General features: G+C 55.7%; 1 protein-coding gene across 2 annotated transcripts in view; it reads right to left on the bottom strand.

Moving 5' to 3' along the window:
- Positions 1 to 22,797, bottom strand: part of LOC101689027 (c-Maf inducing protein) — a 222,705-nt gene that overhangs the window by 78,725 nt on the left and 121,183 nt on the right. For both annotated transcript variants that reach the window (XM_045076342.1, XM_045076341.1), the window contains exon 2: positions 5,943 to 6,068. In XM_045076342.1, the coding sequence (XP_044932277.1) occupies positions 5,943 to 6,068 (126 nt within the window). The remainder of the gene's footprint in view (positions 1 to 5,942; positions 6,069 to 22,797) is intronic.

Here is a 22,797-nt window from a genome sequence, read left to right as displayed (position 1 = left end):
GCTGGGGCGCTATGGAGCAGGGGGCCCAGCCATGGTGACCAGCAATGTTCCAGATGGTGCCGGCTCCATCAGCCCTGCTCCCAGCCGACCACCGAGGACGGGCAGCCTGAGTGAGAAGTAATCCGTTGATGTTCCGAACCCCTGAGAGGTGGGGGCTGCGCGTCGCTGCAGCCGTGCGACAGTGTGACAGTGCAACACGACCTGGCTGGCCCTGCTTTCCCCCTCATCGAACAGAAGCACGGTCCTGCAACTGCTCATCTCATGGCTGTTCTTTCCCTCCAGGCCAGGAGCTCTGCGAGGCCAGGCACCGTGTGCGACCTATTCAGCCCCACATCCACAAAACTCCAAGAGATGTTTGTTGAGTAAAGACGGGCTGACTTGTCGAGTGAGTGCTCAGACGGATACACAGACGGATGGATGACGGGTGGGTGAGGGCTGAAGGACGGGGGGACGGACGGGTAGATGGATGGACAGACAGATGTACAAACGCATGGGGTGGGTGGAGGGCTGAAGCGTCACCCATTCTGCACACTGAAGAAAAGGTCATGTGCAGCAAAACTTCACAGGAACCGTTCAGCCCTGATACCTTCTTCCCCAGCTGTACCTGATCAAGACCAAGAAACAGTCATGGCGGTCTTTTCCCGAACATCTACTGTGACAGCACGGCGCGAAGTATCTTACACGTAGTAACACTGACCCTCACATCATCCCAGGAGGCAGGTCTCGTGGCTCTAGCTCACAGATAAGTCACTAGCCCCGAGAGGTTACCCCTGCTCGCCCAACGCTACCCAGAGAGAGCACGGCGGAGCTGGGTGGGGACGCAGGTCTGTCTGTCTGAACAGGCTGTCCACCCTGAGCATGAGGGCCACGTGCCTGGGCTCCACCAGGCTTCCAGAAACGGGGCTGGGAAATCTGAAGGCCTGATGCCGGTGAGAGGGGAGGAGGAGGGACTTGGCTCCAGCTCCAATCTCCAGGAGGCCCCACCCTGCAAACAAGAGGGTGGACCAGAACTTTCCTCCGGAAGAGGGGAGGCGCATCTCTCACTGATGGAGCCAGAGAGGGTGGGTGAGGAGCTGCTCCTTCCTTTGGTCTGTCCAGTTCCAGAGGAGGACGGAGGCTGCTGGGGGACATCCAGGATCCCAGTGCAGGCATCTCTAAGTGCCTTCCAGTGAAAGGGAGAGTAGCCTCGGCTGTGTGTGGCCTGGGGACATGGTGGGTTTCTGCCCAGGGGTTCCAGACCGCCGGGCAGGCAGCCGAGCCAGCACGACTTGGCCCCACGGGACATGGGGCATAGCTCAGAGACTGATAGTCACTCGACTCCAGCATGGGAAAGAGCCCCTGGAAAGAGGCAGGCCCGCTCAAGCCAGCGCCAACTTCTCCCAGCGATAAATCTTTCGAATACTGGAAGGGCCCGTTCCAGGCAATTTCTGCCTAATTTCCTCTTTGAAAGTTGCCAAGTCCTCTCTCATTGTTGTATTGTCTCGAGAGGTGAGAGAAACAGCCAAGGGTGCACTGTGGGTGACTGTTCCCAAGTTCTCCTTCCTGGCCCAACTTCTTAGGGAAAAAACAGCACGTGCTTTTCAGAGCGGAAAGCTCCTTCTCGCCGGCTTCCAGGAAGAAGGGAGCCCGCCCTGTCCCTGCCCCTGCCGCCCGGCCTCTGGAGATCCTCTTGGGAGAAGAGCCAGTCTCGGAGGGTCACTGGGAAGGGACAGTGTCCTGGTTCTGGTTCTGCCCGGAACCTGTTTGAAGGGCGGGGGCCTCCGTCTACTTCCCACGGACACGTGGACACCGACCGCGAGGCCCGGATCCCCCGGTGGTCAGGGCCACGGGGGTCCTGAATGCTGCCCACCCCACCCCGGGGGCCGGCAAGGAGCCCCCAGGGGCTTTCATCGCGCCGTTGATGCTCTTGTGCAGTTTCCTCCTCACAATGAAACACCAGCACAAAGGGCATTAAGCGGGGAAAGAAGATAAATAGGTCCTTTCCGCACCCGGGGATCCTAATAACATGGCATTAGGGGCTCACGCTGAAAAACACAAAGCATCCAGAAACACACCAATTGCACCAGGCTGAGAGGCTGGCGTCTTTGTCTGGCGACTGGACCTGCTGGCAGAGCACTCCGTGTCTCTGGGCTGGGCGAAGGCACGAGGGCCTAAGAGCGGCTCTTAACCTTCCCTGAACTCGGATAGGTCAGCTCCCAGGGGTCCGACTGAGGCACCGATTCAAATGCTAACAAAGCAGCTTTGTAAGGAGGTCCCTGGGAGAGGGAGGAACAGAGGGAGGAGGAGACACAGAGGCAGTGAAGTGGAGACGCACAGAGAGAAGGGCTGGGCTGGACAGAGGCCTGGAGACAGACATCAGAGAAATGAAACTGCAAGAGAAGCAGCGAGTGAAACATGGCGAGAGACAGAGAGATTCAGGAGGGAGAGAGGGAGAGAGAGAAAGAGGGACACAGAGAGATAGAGGGGGAGACAGAGAAATGGAGAGAGAGAGAGACAGAGAGACAGAGAAATAGAGGGAGCGAGAGAGACAGAGACAGAGAAGGGGAGAGAGAGACCGAGAGACAGAGGAGGGGGGAAAGGGACGGAGAGAGGAGCAGACAGACAGACAGACAGAGGAGAGGCGAAACAGATTCACATGGATCCGGAGAAGCTCTCCGAGACCTGAGAGCGAGGGGCCGGCAGGAGAGGGTGGGGACCCCCTGCAACCCGACCCCACTCCCAGGTAGAAGAGCTGCGCATGTGCAGTGACGCTGGGTGACCCCAGATCCTCGAGCCCTGTGAGGCCTCTTCCTCCGGCCGGGAAGCCACGCGTGGAGCACGGGCTCAGAAGGAGCGGCGCTGGGGCCCAGCCCTGTCCGGCAGAACTTTCTGTGACGGTGGAGGCATTCCTGACCGGGCTGTCCAATGAGCAACCGACGTCCGTGTGGCGACTGAGCGGGCGGTGAGGCCAGCGGTGAGGCCGGCGGCCCGCGGATCCGCCGTCTTCGTTTGACACACGGTGACAATGCTGATGGCCCTGTGTGGCCCGGGGCTGCCATCGGAAGGCAGGACTCGGGGCATTTTCACCCTCTGCTGACCAGGAGACCGGGCAGAGCTCATCCCGTCAGCCTCGTCCCCCGGGGCACACCTGGGGACGTCTGGGTCCCTCCCCCGCCCTCAGCAGGGAGGGCTGCTCTCTCGTGCCAAGCTCTGGGTCCGGTCACGTGAACCAGGACAAATCCAAAGCAAAGCATCCCAGCACCTGTCACAAGGGCCTGTGAGATGCACGGTGGCCGGCACCTCAGGGCACCAGCCTGGGGCTCCGGGTACCTCCTCAGCCTCCTCCCGGCCCAAGGCCCACTCCACGACGACTGGGAAACCATTCCCCTCCCGAGACGGCCGCGCCACCCATGAGTCACAGGAGTGGGGAGGAGGATGATGACGAGAAGGAAGCAAGGTAGAAGCGGATGGAAGTGGCGGGAGGCGCGCTGCACCCACCTGGGCTCCCTGGGTACCGGGGTGGAGGGCTGCGTCGGCGTCCCGGTCCCAGCTCTGAGCCTGGCTCTCCTGCTCTGTCTATCCGCAGAGCTGGGGGGCAGGCAGCGGGCGAGCAGGGGGGATGCTGGAGCGGGCCCGCCTGTCGGCTCGGCAGGGGGAGCTCTGACGTGCAGCCGGATGCGGCCCTGGCCAGGCGAGTCATCACAGCCGGCCCGCAGCCACGGCCTGGGTTAAAGGGACCTTCCACTGCCCGGCAACCCATGTGTCTCCAGGCCTCACTGATGTGCAGCCTTCCTTGGGGTTACGCTTCCTGCTCTGACCCAGAAGCAACGAGGCCCTCCCGCGGGCAAAGCAGCAACCACGACTCCCCCAAGGAGATGGAGGCTCAGGGACGCACCCCCCCCCCCGCCTCCCTCCAACGTGCCCACATTCAGACCTCTCTGCCCTGCAGCTGGATGGATCCTTCCATTTCCCCCTTTTCCCCGTCACCACTTAAGAACCCTCAGCCGCTCCCTACTGCGCTCAGGACATAGCCTTGGCTCCTTCACTCAGCCAACAAGCCCAGTACGATCTGGCTATGACCCAACAGCCCTGAACACATCCACGGGGCCCTGAACATGCCTCCCCCTCTCCCACATTCATGCCTTGCACCCGCCTTGCCTCCACCCCCAATGTGTCCCCCCATCCTGGCGCACTCCTACTCACCCCTCTATGCCCGGCTCTAACGTCACCATCCCCGGGGAGCCTCCTCTGGAACCCCTAGGCCGAGTGAGTCATTCCCTGCTTTGGGCTTCCAGTCCCCCAGGATGTGCCTCTCCTTTAGCTGTCGTCTCTGAAGCCACCGTTGACCATTCCACCCGCCAGAGGGCCCAGATCTCGTCAAGGATGGGGCCGAGGGTCTTCTTTGTCTTCTGCCCCAGCACGGGGGACAGACTGGCTCAGCATCTCCACAGAACCCTGTTTGTGCCCCCCGGAATCTTCCCCTGCGGCTGAAACCCCAGCCCACGGGAGCCGGACGGACAGACACGAGAACTCTGCCCGCTGGAGGCGAGGAGGGAAGAGACAAGAACCCGCGAAAGAAAGAAAGATGGCTGATGTGGAGGGGACCAGGGGCAGGAGGAAAACACGGGTGCAGGCATGGCTTGGGGTCCTCCAAAGATGACAGTAAAGATCAGGATTTTCCTAAAGAATGAGCTGTTGCAATCAGCTTGTGGAGCCTGCGTTCCTCAGAGGCTGAACGGCGCGCCTCCTGGGTCGAAGGCCGTTACGCAATCTCGTGGCCACTTTGGAAACATGTTTGAGGGAAGCATCTCTTTGGGCTCAGGGCAGATTTCCCTGGAGTGACAGTGAGAAAGAAACTGTTGCTGAAAGAATGGCCTGTACTCCCAATGATGAGAGAGTGCATTCTCTCTAACGAGGAGTCTCAGACTTGGGGGTCCCTGCTGGAAACTGGGGCGGCTCTGCCTGAAAAGATACAGAACTTGTCCTGTGCTTGCACTACAGCAATTTTGTCTGCCACGATTCCATTCTTGGTGGACCCAACTCTCTGCGAACACATGGTCTTGGTAAGGCTATAGAGTACACGCGCCTAAGGTCAAGGGTGGGTATGGAACCCAGGGTAGGGCATTCCCTGGGAGGCATGGGACTATAGCAGAGCCAGTTGGTATCTTCTATGAGATTTTCTAGGAAGATACTAGAAGGAAAATGGACTCTCACATTTTTTAAAGGACAGAAGTCCATCTTTCCCATGCATGGAGAGTCCCTCCATGACAATGAAGTCAACCCAGAGAAGCAGAGCCAGGAGATGGAAAGACAGAGAGGCACTGAATGTTAATAGCATTTGACTCCTGGATCAAGCTATGCTTGAAGGGCTCTCTTAGACTTCCCAGTTACCTTAATACAGTTACAGCATCAAATTCTCTTTTTGCCTCAGAGAGTTTGAACGTTTGCATCATTTCTAACCAACAGCCTTGACCAAAACATACCAAATGCTCCCTTTCCCAAGGGGAAAGCTCATATTTCCATCAGAGTCTCAGGACTCAGGCCAACGAGAAGAACTTCCTCCTCACTTGAAGTACAGCAAAAGGTAGCATCCATTACTAACTTGCTTTTCTATAGCCTTTTAAGGCCTAACAACATGGCTTTGTGCCTCAGTTTCCTCATCTGTAGAATGAAGATCAGAAAACCTATTTCTCAAGTTTGTTAAGAGAAAAAAAGCACAAGACAGAAAGCTGTGGGGCCGCAGCAGGCCGGCAGTGGGAACTCAGTCTGGGCACGTTCCCTCTTCCTTTGCCCCAGAGGGACTCAGTTTCTACCTTTATTACAGCGGAGGAAAAAGCACCCTAGGCTAAACAACCTTGCCTCCTGGTGGTTGGCGGTCTTCCTCTGAGGGAAAAGAGGAGGGTGAGGGCACGGGCACGGGGCGCAGGGCAGAGAAACTGCTTGTTCATGTTTGTTTCTCCTACCTGCAGTAAGACCGTTCCCCCAGGAACCGTGAGCTGTAAACAGTACTTCGGGGCGTTCTCCCAGGACAGCAGCTGAACGTCCTCAATAGCGCTGTAGGAGACTGAGTTTTCCATGTACCCAGTTGGCTGCAGCAAATAAAAAAAAAAGAGAGAGAGAGAGAGAGAGAAGAAAAAGAAAAGACACACATTGGTTACAAGACAGTCACAATATCCATGCCTCAGAAGAAGGTTCCAGAGAACATCCCCACCCCGGCAATAAGCAGGCTGGTACAGACACTGGGCAACTCTGGGAACCAAAGGAATTCCGTCTTTCCTGGCTGGCAGCACCCTGGCTGCAGGAAACAGGTCATGGTGGCAATGCGCCCATGTTTGGGGGTTGCAGAGTCGGGACCGGACTGGGGGCATATGGAGGGCAAAGCTTGTGCATTGTCCCTCTGGGCATCTGTGGGGCTTAGCACAGGGCAGGCTCTGGATCTCTTCAGCCCTGACCGTGGCCAAGCCACCACCTTCTCCTGCCCAGAAAGCCCAGAAAGCAGTCACAGACCCCACTGGCTTCCCGGTCTTATCTCCCTCCACAGACAAGCGCTCGCCACTCAGCACCCAGTCCCATGGTCCACGTCGGCGCACTCGATCCCCTTCTTCCCTGCTCGCTGTCCTTCCACAGCTCCTGGGGGCCCAAGCATGAAACCCACACACCCATTCACCCTCTCTAGGCCCAGTGGGTCTGGTCCTGCTCCTTCCTTGAGCCCCATCTGCTTTCTTCTCTTCGTACACCTCCCCAGTGGCCTACCTGCCAAAAGCGTCGTAAACTCAGCCTGCCCCTTGTCCTAGAAAGGTTGTGGCTCCATCCCTGGCCTTTCCTCCTCTACCGTCTAGGCCTCAGCTGCACAGGGACTTCAGGGGGCCCTGCTACCCTCCAGACCCTATAACCCAATGGGTCACATCCCTCCCTGGACCCTCGCTGCCCCCCACACCCTATTTAATTACTGGGGACTGATACTGTGTGTCACCTGCGGACATCTGCCTCCTGGCCAGGCCGCAGCTCGGGGAGGTCAGGCCCATGTCTGTCCTGGTCCCTGTCCTCTTTTCCCAGCGCCCGGCACATAGCAAGAGCTCAACAAGTTGTGTGCAAAAGAACAGAAACAGCTATCACGGATCAATGCTGGGGTAGGGGTGGGGAGAGCGAAATTCACGGCCACTCGCTGCCGAGTGAGCTCTCCTGTCCCGGAGAGAAGGCACCAGAAACCAGGGGGACGCACTGGCCACCAGGTCGCGGCAGGAAGCCACGCTCGAGCAGCATCAGAGGCGAGTTTAACACAGCTGAAACGGCAGAATGTAACAGCTAACATCTCCTCAGCCCGGACAGGCGCCCAGCATTCCCCCGGCAGGTGGCAAGCGCTCTCTCCTTCCACGCTCACAACAGTCCCACGGGGCAGGGGCCAGGACCACCTCATTGCACGGATGGGGAAACCGAGATGTCCTGTGACTTGCCCGTGGGCAGCCAGCTGGGAAGGGGGCTGTCCAGGGCAGAACTGAACCCGTGACTCAGAAATTAGCACCCTAACTGCTCCATTGAGCTGCAAGCAAGAGGGGAAGAGATTTGAAATCCATGGCCTGGCAAGTTCATTTTACTGGCAGGATTTAGGACCTCCATAAGGGTTTCAATGCCCATTTCTGTTTGCCAAAGTAGAGATACAGTGGTGGGAGGGTGCGGTGGAGAGGGGTGAGGGCGTGAGGTGTCTCAAATTTTCCTGATACGATCAGCCGCCAGGCTCAGGAAATGAGTGAGAGATTGATCAATCAATTTGTTCATTCACTCATTCATTCATCTGATGTACTTATTAGGCACTAATTACATTACAGGCCCATGTGCCAGGTGCTGGGGATAGAGCAGTAGATAAGCCAGGAGCCCAGCAGTGCAAAGAGACAACAAACACAAGAGGCAAAAACAGCAAGTGCTGTACCAAGATTTCAGATAGGGGGCCCACGGGGCTAGGAGCGGCAGCGCCCTGGACAGGAGGAGGGAACGTACATCCTGGAGCCTGTGGCCTGTGCCAAGGCCCAGGGGTGGGCACTGGCTGAGCATGTTCCGGGAGGAGCCGAAGGCCAGGGGGAGGAAGGCTCAGGGAAGAAAGGTCTTGGAGAGAGGGGCAGCCACTCCCAGAGGGACCTGTGGGCCCTGCCAGGGGTCCTCGTGGAGGGCTGCAGGGGGAACAGACTCAGGAGGAAGGGGCAGAAGCAGGAACAGCCTGGAAACTCCTGCACGGGTCCAGGTGGCGCAACAAGCCTGCCGGGGCCCGGGGGGCGGTGGAGGGTGGAGGGTGCAGCGGCAGCCGGCCCCTCGGTGCCAGTCCCCCAGCTGCTGTGTCATACCGAGATGATCACACTGGTACTTCCCAGAGGCCGATGTGTGGGCCCCCCGCACCCCTCACCCTATGCCAACAGCCCAGGCACTATCATGTTCTCCACGTTCTGCCGTCAGGGTGACTCAGCTCTCACAGCACATCTTGTCCCAAGAATATCGGCGAAACCAGGGGTCTGGCGGATGGGTTATACATTTATTTTCTGAACCCACATTCAAATATTTATCGTTTGCTGTGGACTGTTGGTCTCCCCTGCTAGTGTTCCAGCACCAGGGGAGCAAGAATTTCCACCTGGTCTGCTCCAAGGGCCCAAACAGACCGTGGCATCTGGAAGCCGATCGTTATTTTCTCCATAAATGAAAGAATATCTTCCCAAAGGAAAACGTGTTCATCCGTGTACTACTTACAATCACGACACATAACATCCTTGGGAAGATGGTTTTGGGGAGTCTTTTAAAAATTAAAAATTTAATTAAAAAAAATTAAAAAATTAAAAATTAATCAAATTTTTTAAAATGTCCTTTAAGAAGCAACGGCGTCATGTACCTGCTGCGCTGAAGGCCCTTCTGTATGGCTCACACCCGCCTCTCTCCCTCTCCAAAGTCCAGTCAGTCTCCAAACTCTAGTTCACTGACCCCTCGATACAGCCAGAGGCCAGGGGACACGGGCTACGACGTGGCCACCAGCACCTGTGGGAACGGCCGGACCACGCCACACCATAGAAAGAAAGGCAGGCCCGTCCGGAAAATCATTAGGACTTGGTTATTCAGACCAAGCCAATGGCCGGCCTCGTTCCTCTAGAAACACACCTTGAGGTCTCGAGGCTTCTGCTTCCCCGCGGCCTCCTCAGGGCCCCGGAGACGGGACGAGGCTCTGCGCGGCCCCGTGCTCGCCCGAGCCCCGGCAGCACGCTCGGGGCGATGACCGCTCCTGACTCCCGGGAGGCGGGGCCTGCTAACCGCCTGCGTCTGCCTTTCTCACGACCCTGCTTCAGCTGCCTCAATGTGGCCTTGATTAGAAGTTGCAACATAGGCTTTTTGCGGAAAGGTTGGGTATAAATAAATACATACTGGTTTTTAATAGCAGATGTACTGCTTTCCCACTGTTGGAAGCAATAGTGGCTAAAAGCAAAATCTGTAGAATGAACGGGACCTGTGTTTGAGCCCCTTACTGTGTGACATTAGGCAAGTTACCATACCTCTCTGAGCCCATTTTAGCCAATGGTAAAATGAGAATTTAATAGACAGGATTATCAGGAGATCCCATTATTAAAGGAGTTCCGATCTGTCGAGGGCTTAGCGCAGCCTCTGGAACTTCCAAAAGGCCGAATAAAAGGAACTACTGTGAGAAACGATAAACTGCATCTCTGGGGTCCTCCTCCCCCACACCCATAATTCCGATGTAACCGTGAGACAATATAAACCCCAACTGACAGATGTTTCTCAAAACACCTGACCAGGATGCATCAAAACCCAGGCAAGTCTGGGCAAGCGTCCCCAGCTGGAGAAGCCTGCGTGCACAGAGACCGACCACTGCACGCACTGTGGGCTCCCCGATGCAGTCCTGGGACAAAGAAGACCGGGTAAAAATGAAGGAAAGTGACTAAAGCACGGGCCTTAGTGACAGCATATCAGTACTGGTTTGTTGGCTGTGAAAAGGTATCACGTTTCTGTGAGACGTCAGCCACCAGGGTGGCGGGTTTGGGGTACAAGGAAACTCCATACTGCCTTTGTTACTTGCCCGTATATTCTCCCACGGTCCCAAGATAAAGGCTCATGAAGAGAAATGAATCGCTGCCACGCTGGTGAGCCCCCAGGGTCGTCTTTCTAGACAGAGCCCTGACGGGAGCCTGGGGGGCTTGCAAGGGACAGGGGCCGACCGGGACCGAGAGCCCCTGAACGCTGTTCTTCGGATTCAGGTGTGAGCCAGCACTGGCCACGGACCCCCTGGGTACTTTCGCGCGGCTGGGGTGATTTCACAGATAACTGGTAATTCCTCCGTAATCTGAACACGATGATCAGAGCGATGGTGGAGGAGATTCCTACGTGGGGTAAAGGCTGAGTCAGATGAGAAGGAAAATGAAATTCTCCTCCTGGGGAAAGCTAGGAAGCCCAGCTCTGCGAGGTCCATGCAGGAGAACAAGAAGCAGACCAAGTGACCTCTCCACATAGAGGCCAGGCGAGGCGTAGGGCAGGATTCCCCTCTGCGTGACATTCTGGAATGAGCCAAGCCCTGGGGCTTGAAATCAGACCAGCGGCCACCAGCGGCGGGGGCGGAGGTGGGGACCAGTTAGTTACCAAGGGCATGGGGGAGCTCTCTGGGGTGGAAGTGTTCTGTATCGCCATCACAGTGGCCGTCACCTGACTGTATACCTTTGTCAAAACTCGAATCTATATGCTAAAAGGGTGAATTTTCCTGAATATAAATTAAAATTCAAACTTAAGAAAGACGATGCGTGAATATTACAGATAATTTGGAAGATGATGAATGGAAGGCAATCTTCCAGATAAAATCATGTCAAGACCACTCATTACTGCTTTGGTATATCACTTTCCTGAGGATTTTTAATACACAATTTTTTTTTTTTAACAGAGCCCAAGTCACAGGATACTTATGATTTTGTAAATTGTCTTTTTTTTTTCCTTCCTTCCCTCTTTTTTTTCCTTCCTTTCTTTTTTTTTTTTTTTTTTTTACATAATGTTACATCACACGTACCTCCTATATTCTGGACAATAATTTCCAGAACTATCATTTAGTGGCTACAAAACATTTTGGCTGCTCTTTATTTTATCACGGCTCCCCCCAACCACGGACAGTGTGGTTGTTTCATTTTACGCTACTATAAACAACTCTACAATGAACATCCTTGTGAAACATGTTTTTCTACCCTATATTTAGGATTATTTCCTTAGGCCAGATTCCCAGAAATGGAATTAGTGGGACAAAGGGCAAGAGCATATTTTACGTCATTGCCAAATTGCTCTCATTAAAGAGATATTAAGAGACCTGGGGAGCCCTGGCTAAGGCTGGGGTGGGGGGCTGTGTGCTGGGCCCAGAGTCTGGCCGGGTCCCACCAGAAGCCTTGCTCTGGCCCAGGTGACTTCGGAGGGACTACCCGGCTGCCAACTGTCCACGAGGTGAATGCAGGCCTGGGTCTGGGCTCCTGGGAAGCTGCTTTCCCGTGGTGGGGGGTGAGGAATAGGTTGGAACGCCTTTGTCCTTTTGCTCTAAGGTCTGAGGAGGGGCTACCTCAGGGTGGGGGGAGGAACTGGGGCTTGGCCAGACCGGGAAGGGAACACTCTGCTTCTGCTTCGGAGATGAGCTTCTTCTCAGGTGTCCCCTCAACGCCTGCATCTAGGTTCAAGACAGCAGAGGCTGGGGGGGCTTCATCAGGGCCCCCGGGGATCCCCGAAGGCCTCCAGCCTGCCATTCCAAGCGGGGCACCTTCTCGGACTTCCCCATCAGAACAGGCAGGGTTCAGGGTGACCAAAAGCACCTGAAGCAGCATCCCCCGCCGCCCAAAGGCCCCAGGCTTCCCTCCCCCGCTGCTTTCCGGGGAGCCAGCTCCCTCCACCCAAACCTGCCTTCTGGTTTCCATGGGGATTTCTCTAAAAGCCGATGTAAATCATGATGTCTGCGACCCCCAAAATGAGGTTCCAGGCTGACTCAAGGTACAGACTAGGAAGGTGCCCAATGCCACTCTCGGGAAGGGGAGCAGGGAAGAGGCTCCCAGACCCCAAGAGGGGTCTGGAAACCCCTCCATGTGCTCACTCCCGAGGCCAGTGGATGTAGGAGGCCGGGGAACCTTGCCCACCTGGACCTGGGGACCTGGGCAGAGAACAGCAGGCTGTTTGGCACGGGGCGGGGATAGTTGTCTCCCCGGGCCCCCGCTGGGTGAGCCACGCTGCCATCCGGTCCCTTCTCTGCTCGCGGGGAGGCTGCCTGAGTCAGCATGTCGGGGGACCCGCTCTGCACGCCCCGACTGCACCATCCGGCTGGAAGAGGAAGGCTTGGTTCCTGCCGCTCAGCCCCTCGACGCACGGCCTCCGAAGAGACAGCAGGTCGGAGGACGGGGGCGACCCTTCCAGCCCTTCTGGACAGTCAACAGCAACAATGACAACATCACAACGATGGCACCTCGGGGCCACAGAAGGGCTCCAACTGGAGGAGGGGGTTTCAGCTTCTCCTCCCCTGCGGCTCGTTAGAAAGCAGAGCGGAGACACGTGTGATGTACAAGGAAACACCGACCATTTTCAGACGTACAACTCCGTGGCATTTCGGGCACTCGCCATGTCGCTCAGCTGCCCCTCAGTTCAGCTCTAAGACGCGTCCAGCGCTCTACAAGGCGACTGCACCCCCACGAAGTGGTCGCTCCCAGGACCTTCCCCCACAGGGCTGCTGACTCCGGATTCGCCTGTGTAGACATTTCACCTCGACAGAATCATACGGCTCGGGTCTTTCTCTCTGGGTCTTTTCATGTCACGTTTCGGGGGTTCATCCACACGGAACCAGGTATCCATCCTTCACCCCTCTTTATGGCGGAGTTAACGCTCCACCGAGCAGATGGGCCGAATCCGGTTTATTTTATCACGGGGGGTTTCCACCTTTGGGGTATGGGGAAGAGTCTCACAGGGTTTTCAGAGGCAAGGAAGGAAACGGGCTCTGCTCACACAGCCTTGTGGAGCCCCCCCTCCGCCCCCCGAAAGACACAAGCGCCCCGGCCGGCGTTCCTGGCGCAGTTCCCGTGTGGCCAGCCCAGCGCTGAGGACTGGACCTCCTCTCACCACACGGCACACACCGGCGGGGGCCTGACTTCACCCCCCACCCCGATCCACATGCTACAGGCAAAACGGAGGCGCAGACCCCGGCCTTCAAGAGACAGACCCAGGATCCCATCTCCCAACGGCCAGGAGGGTGACCTTGGCCCCGCGTCCTGCCAACTCCTCCAGCCGGATCCAGACCCGGCGTGAGTACCTGCGGGCACACATGGCACACGCACACGCACACTATGCACAGAGGGGCCAGAAGCTAGCCTGGCCGGGGTCCCCAGATCTGCCCACCTCCTGAGACCCAGCCCTGCGGGTCCGCAGGCCACCTACAGCTCCATTTGGCCTCGGGGGCAGAAACCCACATGGGCTCACTCAGGAAAGGCCTGTCAAAGTATTTTGATGTTCTCTTTACTCCCACAGAGGGAAAGCTGTACCGCAGAAGCAAAGCGGCGGTGACAATTTGCTGCTACACGGGTCAGTCTGGGCCCCGATCCCGGAGCAAATCTCCCCAAATGCCTTTCACACCCCCCTCCCTTTCTTTCCATAAACCAAAGACACCCAACATAATTTCAGCCTTTCTGGCTGCCCCGGGGCCACTGTTGCTGCCGCCACCCGCTGGTGAGCCCGCAGCAGCCCGGCGATGCTCTTGGGCACACACGCTCCCCGACTGGCCTCTGACTTGGAGATGCTATGCCTGTCCAGATGCTTCTCCAACCCTTCCCCTGGGGCCAAAAGGCTGCTTCTTCTCGCAGCCAGTGGACCTTCCCCACACCCGACCTCACAAGGTTGCTGCTGTTCTGCTGTAGCCCATGGAGCCAAAGCACCCAACTTGTTAGAGCTACACGTAACGTAAAAGTAACTTGGTTTTGAGCGAGAAAGTCTCTCGTGAGGAAAAACACACCCATCTTGTGTTTTGTGGTGTTTGGTTTACTCTTTTCTTGGTTGTAAGGAACTTAATAATCCAGCCCTGGCTCCCACCGAGGCCCCGAGGGGCTGACAGCAGGCGTGGGTGCCAGGAATCCCTCCCTCTGCCCTGGTGTCAGGAACTCTCAGGCTGGGAGCAAGCTCGCTGGCTCCCCATGCCTCTGCATACCCCTTCTCCCTCCAGCGGCCCCCCTGGGAGGCAGGTATGACCATCACCCCCGAGGTAGACCAGATGGAGGTTCCAAGCTTTGCCCAACCGCACACAGCTATTCGGGACAGAGCTGGGAGGAAAACCAAGACCTTCAGGGCACATGCCCCAGCCTCTGTCTCTAACAGGTAGTGGGTTCAAAATCAGGGGGATGACCACAGGGAGACACTACCACACCGTCCTCCGGCAGAACAGCTCAGGTGGGAAACAGTGACAACTGTCCACTCTGGAGACCTGTGCGCTCGTATCTGTGAAAGCCGGACACGTGTACCCCCTGCGACCTGCTGTCCCAGTCCTACGAAGACGTGCTGACCTATGTTCTCACGAAGACCCGTGCACACATGTTGCCTAAACTCTCGGCAGCCCTAGATCGGAACACACCGGAAACCACCCAGACGTCCGTTAACGGAAGAACGGATGAAGAAAGTGTGTGCTCGCGCCGTGGACCGGTACACGGTGAGAAAGAGTGATCCGCGACTACACAGAACAGGCAAATGGATTACGTGAACCTAACGTTGAGGGAGAGAAACTAGACACAGAAGCACAGATACACGCTTCCATTTACATCGAGTCCAGAAGGAGGTAAACCCCCTCCATGCTGTGAGAGGTCAGGGTCCTGGCTACTGGGGTGACCAGCTGTCTGGTTTGCCCAAGCCCCGGGGGGTTTCTTACAACTCTGGATGTTCAGCACAAGAACCAGGAATGTTCTGGGAACGCCAGGGTGAGCTGGTATACTACAGGTTACCCCCGAAGGGGGACAGTACTAGAAAGGCGCCAGAGGCAGCTTCTGGACGTTCGGGACCGTTCCAGGTCTAGATTCACATAGGTGGTACCACACTGCTGACGTGCATTAGGCAGGACACAGCACGTACACTTCTCAGCACGTGTGCCATGCTTCGATAGGAGATTGTTTAGGAAATCACAAGTTTGAGAGTCGAATCCACTTGTAGGCTGTGTGGCCTCAGGCGAGTCACTCGACCTCTCTGAGCCTCCATTCTCTCCCTTGCGAAAGTGAGGCAGTATTCAGACCCATGAGGATGGCTATTTTTAAAAAGGGAATCACAAGTGTTGGAGAAGATACGGGAAAACCGGAACCCTCGTCCACGCTGGCAGGAACATGAAACGGTGTAGCCACTTGGGAAAAAGCCAGAGTTTCCACACGAGCCTGTGGGGAGTTCTATGGCATGTGACTTACACTGCAATAAAGAAGGGAACCGTATACCTGTGTTGAGGGTGCTGTGCGGAGTAATGAAATGCGCTTCCTGTGCTCAGCACCTTGAGAACTTGCTAGTGTAACTCCGAGGAGGACACACAGGGCAGCTCCAGAAGGCAGCTGGGAGGGGGCTGCAGGCAGGGGCACGAAGAAGTGAGGGCTCATCCGTTTGAGCTCACGGAGTTAGACGCCCAGCATGGGGCCAGGTGCTAATCAGGAGCTCATTATACCAAGGTGATTATTTTCAAGCCCCGACAAGAAGGAAGGAGGCTGAAAGGTTGTGCCAACCTTTCCAGATTCCTCCCTCACCCCCAGATGACCCCAAAAAGATAGCACAGAGAGGAGTGCTCTGGCTTGGAGTCGGCCCTGAGCGCAGGGGTGATCGGGCAGCTCCGGAGGACCAATGTCAAGCAGGAGCCTGTCCGTCCGACAGCGCCTCCCCCAGAGTCACTCACCCATGTCCTCTTGCCCCATCTCAACCAAGCCCTCCATGCCCAGCCCACCTTGGGGGCCCGGGAGGGGCCACCAGGCACCAGAGCCGAGGGCCCCTTTTCCAGCGGCCCAGACCTTGGCAGAGGAGTGCCTGGAGGCTGGGCCGGGAGGGCAGGGCCAGCCAGGGCAGGCCAAGGCTGATCTCCATGGACTGCACTCCGTGGAGACGGTCAGGAGGCATGTTCTGGCTCATTAATCATGAGTCCGGCCATGGCAGCTGCCCCCTTTTATGGGCAAATGGCTCAAGAGGCTTAGTGACAGAGGAAGAACTGGTATTTCCATGTTCGGACTCTCCAACCTCAGTCACCACTGTGGCATGGAAATCTGCGTCCCCGGGGCGTGGTGCTCCACACCCGTGCCCCTGGGCACCTGGGCCACGCGAGGGGCTCATGGCCGCTCTTGAGGGCTGTGACACGAGCCGCACAGTCCCACCCACGAGTCAGGAAATATTTTTAGGGAGCAACAGTCGAGGAAATCCTGAATGCCAGGCCCTGGGGCCGTCACGGGCAGCATCTGGCCAACTCTTCACAAGGCCCCGTGGAGACGGGCACCGCTGGGAAACGCATCTCGTGGAGGAAGAAGGGGAGGCTGGGAGCAGCTAAATGGTGACCCAGGTCGCAGCTGCCGGCAGAAAGGCCGCAGTGCGGACACAGAGGGCAGATCCGTATTCTCTGTACCATACGGCCCGCCTGCCCCATGGGACGTTGGCCTGGGAGCCCAAGATGGCCAGGGTGTGCCACAGCGGGCCTTGTGATGGGAGGCAGAGGTGCAGGCAGGTACCAACAACACAACATGATAAGCCCTGTAGTTGAGAGGCAGAACGTACAAAGGGCAGGGGTGGGGTGGAACCGTTGCGGGAAGGCTTCCCACAGTGACCTTGGAGCTGGGTCTTCAGGTGGGGAGGACAGTGCCCTGCACTCCCAGCAGACGGAAAGGCGAGTACGGGAGCCCCCAGTGTGGGACCCCAGGCTGGGGACAGGAAGCTGTAGGATAGGTCAGGAGGTTCAAGGATTCCTGAAGGGGCCTGAGATGCGACCGAGCCCCAGGCACAGCCCACCACTGCCCAACCTTCTCAAACTCTTGGATTTCCTCTCTCTCCTCTTTGTTTAAATGAAGGCGGACACAGAAACGGTCAAGTGCATTCCATGTGCAAGTGCACGGGTCGCGAGTACTCAGCGGGACGTATTCTGGGGCAGGCTCCCCAGTGCCTTTCCTGTCCGCACTCCCTGGAGGTGTGTGTCACTGTAGGTCGCTTCTTGAACTTGTTACAAAGGGAGTCACAGCAGACAGGCTTTTGTGTCTAGTTCCTTTGTTTCAGCGGAGGCTGTGAACGCGTACATTCGGGGCTGCTGCTGCTTCTTAATTGCAAAGCAGCGTTCCTTCCCATGGACCACGGATGTCGACGGCTCCTCGGTTGTTTCCAGTTTGGGCCACTGTGTACAAAGCTGCTGTGAGCGCTTTTGTACATATTTGGGGTGGGCAGAGCAGAGACAAAAACATTTGGGGAAATGCCCAGGAGTGGGCTTCCTGGGTGGCCTCAGGGTAAATTGCTTCTATTTCAGCCCAAGAGACGCATGATTGCAGGGAATCACAGGCAACTTTTAAGTGACAAGTCCTTCTGCAGAGCCTCCGTCACAGGTACTTATTGACGCCTTAGCAAAGACAGAGGTTCCTGACTTGGGAGGACAGAATCAGGCAAGAGACAGAGCTCAATCTTCTCAAAAGGTGGAACACATCTATCACAGAGGGGACAGAGACAGCACCCTCCTCAAAACTAGACTGGGAGCCCACAGAGGAAGTGGGAGCAAAACAGAAACTTCACAGCTACCATGGCAGAAAGGCAGCTCTGCTCCCGCCCATCGGCCTGCTGCCCTGCCCGTCTGGTATGCTCGCCCTGCTCAGCACGGCTCCCCTGCCCATCCGGTGTGCTCCCCCTGCTCGGCACGGATGCTTTCACAAGAGGAAAGGGCACATTTGCTCAAGATCAGAGCTCTAGAGCTCTGAGGGGGAAGGCTGGGAACAGCAACTGTAGTCTTCTTTGTTAATACTGGTAGTGATTTAACTCGGATCACACACCAGTGTCATGTAGGCCTCGCTGGACCTGTCTGGTGTTCCAGATGTAAGGAGACCAGCGGGGATCAGACAGTGAATTGTCAGGTCTTTAAGAACATATTCTAGCTGACGGTGTAATTCAGCTGCGGCAGAGCTGTGGCCTGGGACAGCCTGGAAACAGGAGCACCTGCCTCTGTGTCCTCATAGGCCGGGCACGCTGTGGCCCCAGCACCTTCCCATGCACTGAGGAATCCTGTTTTTCCACGTGCCATGTTAGTCCACGTTCAGAGGAAGTGTCCTGATCAAGGATCATCCATGGGCCTCGTCTTCGGGTCAACTGCTGGCCGATGTTTTCCCACAGACTCCCCAGAGCTACCCGTGAGCTCGGTGCCGGGGCATCCCATCTCATAGCTGAGACAAACAAGGCCCAGAGAAGAGGAATTACTTGCTCGAGAGTCACGCACCCAGCTATGAACAAAGCCAGGACTAGAACTCTAGCCCCTTGATCTAATCCAAAGGTCGGCACACATGCTTTCTGTCAAGCCATACAGTCAATTCTGTAGGCTTTGGGAGTCACATGGTCTCTGACACAAGAATGCAACAGTGCCGCTGTGGTGTGGAAGCAGCCACAGTACATGAATTGTGGCTACGTTCTAATAATTATTATTGAGGGCACCTGGGTGGCTCAGTCAGTTAAGCGTCTGCCTTTGGCTCAGGTTGTGATCCTGGGGTCCTGGGATCGAGCCCCACGTCGGGTTCCCTGCTGAGAGGAGAGCCTGCCCCTCTCTCTCCCTCTGCAGCTGCTCCTGCTTATACTCTCTCTCTCCCCCTCGCTCAAATAAATAATAAAAATCTTAAAACACACACACACACACACAAAACTTTATTGACAAAAACAGGCCAGGGCCAGGTATGGCCTGGGGCCACAGGTTGCCAACTGCTATTTGAAACCATTCCAGGGTATAAATATATGCAAGACGGATTTGGGTGGATGGATGGGTGAAAATGAGTGGAACGTTTTCCTCTTTATCTTTCTAAGGTGACTTTAGTGGATGGGGAGGGGAGTGGATGAATTTTCTGTTTCTTATATCCACTAGGGCTGGGTCCTACCATGACATTCTCTAGCAATGTCCTCTCTAACGACTGGCCTGAGACCTACCCCTGAATTCTGTGGGTGTGCCCATCAGCCAAGTTCTTCAGAAGTTTCCCAGAGGACACATCTGGGGAGAAACCCCTTGGGCCTTTCCCAAAATGAAAGCAAATGACCCAGAAGCCAGGAGACGTGAGGTTCTCTCCAAGAACCACCCACATCCACTGAGGACATCAGCCCGCTGGAGATGACCCCAAGCGAACTGTCGGGACCCTACATGGGGTGACCCACATACCATTCTCGTTCCCAAAACAATGAAAATGAGTCAGCATGACTGAAACCTGCTTCCAAGAACCTCTGACAGTGTGAAGAAAGCTGGGGACATATCAACACAGTCTTCTAGAAAACACCAGCAGAAGGGAGGGAGGGAGGAATGGGGGAGAGAGGAAGAGATTGAGAATGATGTTTTGGTCTCGCATGCACAGGAGACAGACCAGGGAGGCGTGGTAACCCTTGAGGGTCCCCCAGCAGAGAGAGGCAGAGCTGAGACGGGTTGCCTGGGCTGGCCGAGATGGGGTCTGCTTGCCCTGAGTCCCTCGGGCATCCTTCCGGAGGCGCCTGAGCTAGACCCCAGGGGTGCTGGGCATGGTCAGTGGGCAGCAGACCCAAGTTTCGGAATCGCTCATGCCGTTCCCACAGGATTCAACACTCTTTCTCGGAGATCACAAAAGCCCCTGGGCAGATGTTGACCTACTACTGGCCAGGCCTGCACCATCACGGATGGAAACCATCCACCTTCTATGACAACCTGAGGGAGGCAGGAAGCCACTCTCAGGAGCCTGAACACGCACAGGACTTTGTAAGCACCGGTGAGCCTGCACGGGAACATGCTACGGCGTACAGCGGCGTGCAGCGTTGTTCTTCCCATTTCGCAGATGAATCAACGAGGCACCGAGCAGAAAAGTCACAAAGGGGCAGTGGAGCCAAGACTTCAATCCTGTCTTGCCCAACCCGATGGTGACAACAGGGCTGGCTTCGGTGGGTGGCACAGAGCAGCCCCTGGGCTGCAGAACGGGGAGGAGGGCGGGGAGAAAGGGGACGGAAGAGGCCCTCGGGGACACAACGCCTCTCGCACCGTTAGGCTTTCCTGTCCTGGAAACCAGCCTAGGGCTCTGCACAGACGAGCCCAGAGCCCACCTGAAGTCTGTGTCCGTCAGCACAACCAAAAGGGGACTGGGGGGGGGGGGAATGCTGATTACAAACCAAAACGGGACACAATGAAAATGGACGGCTGGCTGCCGGCCTCAACACACTCCGAGAGCACAGGGGCTGTGGGCGACACTCGCCTGGGAAGCAAGTGCCACATGGGCACAGGCCGGCCTGAAGCCAGTGCAGGTCCCACCACGCTGAGCCCATGTGGTGTCGTTGTTTCCAGAACGTGTTGCCGCACACGAATGACACCCACGTACATGTGGCCACGTTTGGTCAGAGCTTAAAGGCTGGTCTTTCATCTGCCACTGGGGAGGGTGTGATGTCATTTCAAGGCTCTGGGGGCCCACAGAGCAGTCACAGCAAGCAGCTGTTTCAAGCTGTGACATCTTTTCTACTCCACAGGACACCTGATTTGGGTAGTGATCAGTTGCTGGTTTAAGGACTCGGGAAGGGAACAGGTCATTTCTTGCAAAGGAAGACAGACAGACCGGCCTTCCAGCCGACACGGGGCTGTGCTGGGGCATCCTACCATCCAAGGACGTCTTGCTTCTCTCGCCTCTGGAATGCCAGTACCCAGCTGCTGCTCTCACCACTAACTTCATTCAGCTCAACAGGCATATACGGAACACCTACTGTGTACCAGCACCATCACAGTAATTAGGAATCACCCCAATGGTGATCCCGCACCACTTACAACAACCTAGACCATAACAGCCCTTTATTCAAGACAGACATCTAGACCAACTCGTTACAAGGTCATTCTTTTGAGCACAAATTAAAGCCACCATGCGATTGCCACACACCTCACAGAATGGCTTTTTAAAAAAGATACTCTCAGCACCTCCCACACATCAGGACGGCCACTACCGAAACCGACACCGGAACGCAGAATGTAACCTGTACTGGTGGAGGAGACGGAAAGATCGGAACCTTGTGCCCTGCTGGGGGGAGTAGATGACGTTGTAGCTATTGTGGAAAACAGGATGGAGATGTCTCAAATAACTAAACACAGATTTACTATACGACCCAGCAATTTACTTCTCGAAATAAAAGTAGGGACTTGAATGGAGATTTGTACACCCAGGTCCATGCAGGATGGTTCACAGTTGCCAGAAGGTGGAAGCAACACCAAGTGCCCATCAGCGGGTGAACAAAAAACAAAATGCGGTATATACATATGGTGGAATATTATTCAGCCAGAAAAAGGAAACTCCGACCCATGCTATAACCTGCATGAACCTTGAGAGCCTTATGCTCAGTGAAAGCCTGCCACAAACATACAATATTCTGATTATACTGATGTGAGGGACCTAGAGAGGTCGGATTCATAGAGACAGAAAGGAGAGTGATGGTCACCACAGTCCGGAAGAGGGGGGATGGGCAATTAGTGTTTTATGGGCACAGAGGTTCAGTTTTGTAAGAGGAAAACAGCTCAAGGGATGAACGGTGGTGACAGCTGCACATAGTGCCAACGTGCTTAGTGACACAGAACTGTATGTTTTTTTAAAATGGGTCCATGTCATGTGTATTTCACCATATTTTAAAAACTGGGGGTAAAGTATAGTGTCCGGCAATGGTCAGGATGTGAAGGAGCCCAGACGCTCTCGCGCGGCTAGCGGGAGCACGAACTGGTAGAGCTCTTCAGGAAGGGTCTTGGCAGCATCTGCTAAAGCTAACTCTATCCCCCACCCCACTGTGCCCAGGAGCTCCACTCTGAGAGCTCCCCAACAGGAACATGTACACTGATCACACGTCCCCAAGACTCACAGCAGCACGTCCCTAATGACCCTGGTAATAAGCAAGCATAAAGAAATCATGGCGCATTCACCCAACGGAGAACCATCAGGCGGGGGAGTAGCAAACCACACATCTACTCAGCCACAGGGTGAGTCCCACCCAACAAGGGAACATCCACACAGCCTGTTCTATTTGAGGGACAGACACTGGCAAAGGTCAGGGTTGTGGTCACCTTTTGGGGAGTGGTGGCTGGACAGGGGACCATGGAGGGTCTGGGGGGGGGTCCCACTCTGTCTTAATCTGGGTAGAGGCCACAAGGACATGTTCCCTTTGTGTTAATTCACCAATGTGTACACTTATATCTGTGCGCTTTTTGGTAGGTGTTTTATACAATTCAATGAAAAAATTTCCTTTGAAAAGACGACATTCCTTTGGATCAATGGTTGCTGATCTATGGACAAAGACCATGGAGGGGTGGGGGCGTAAGAAGTACTTTGTTTATTTGTTTCTCATCATGCACGTCTGCATCACTCAACAGAGAGACCGCATGTGTACGAGGCCCATGGCAGGCTGTGGGGACGCTGTGGGGAGGGAGACCCATCCCTTCCACAAGCATACCTTGTAGACAGAAAACACGCTACGTCTACACAAACAGACACAAGGTACCTCAAATGTAGGTATGTTACGAATATGAATTTGTTGAAAAGCGATTCTGCATTCAGAATATATGGAATTTTAGACATTTCTCAGATTGTAATGGTAAAGAACGCAGGTGTGGGAGTCAGAAACTCTGAC

This window comes from Mustela putorius, unplaced genomic scaffold (assembly GCF_011764305.1).
Source record: "Mustela putorius furo isolate JIRA1106 unplaced genomic scaffold, ASM1176430v1.1 tig00000174_pilon_pilon_pilon, whole genome shotgun sequence".
Classification (NCBI taxonomy): domain Eukaryota; kingdom Metazoa; phylum Chordata; class Mammalia; order Carnivora; family Mustelidae; genus Mustela; species Mustela putorius.
This window is presented reverse-complemented; position numbering and strand designations above follow the sequence as displayed.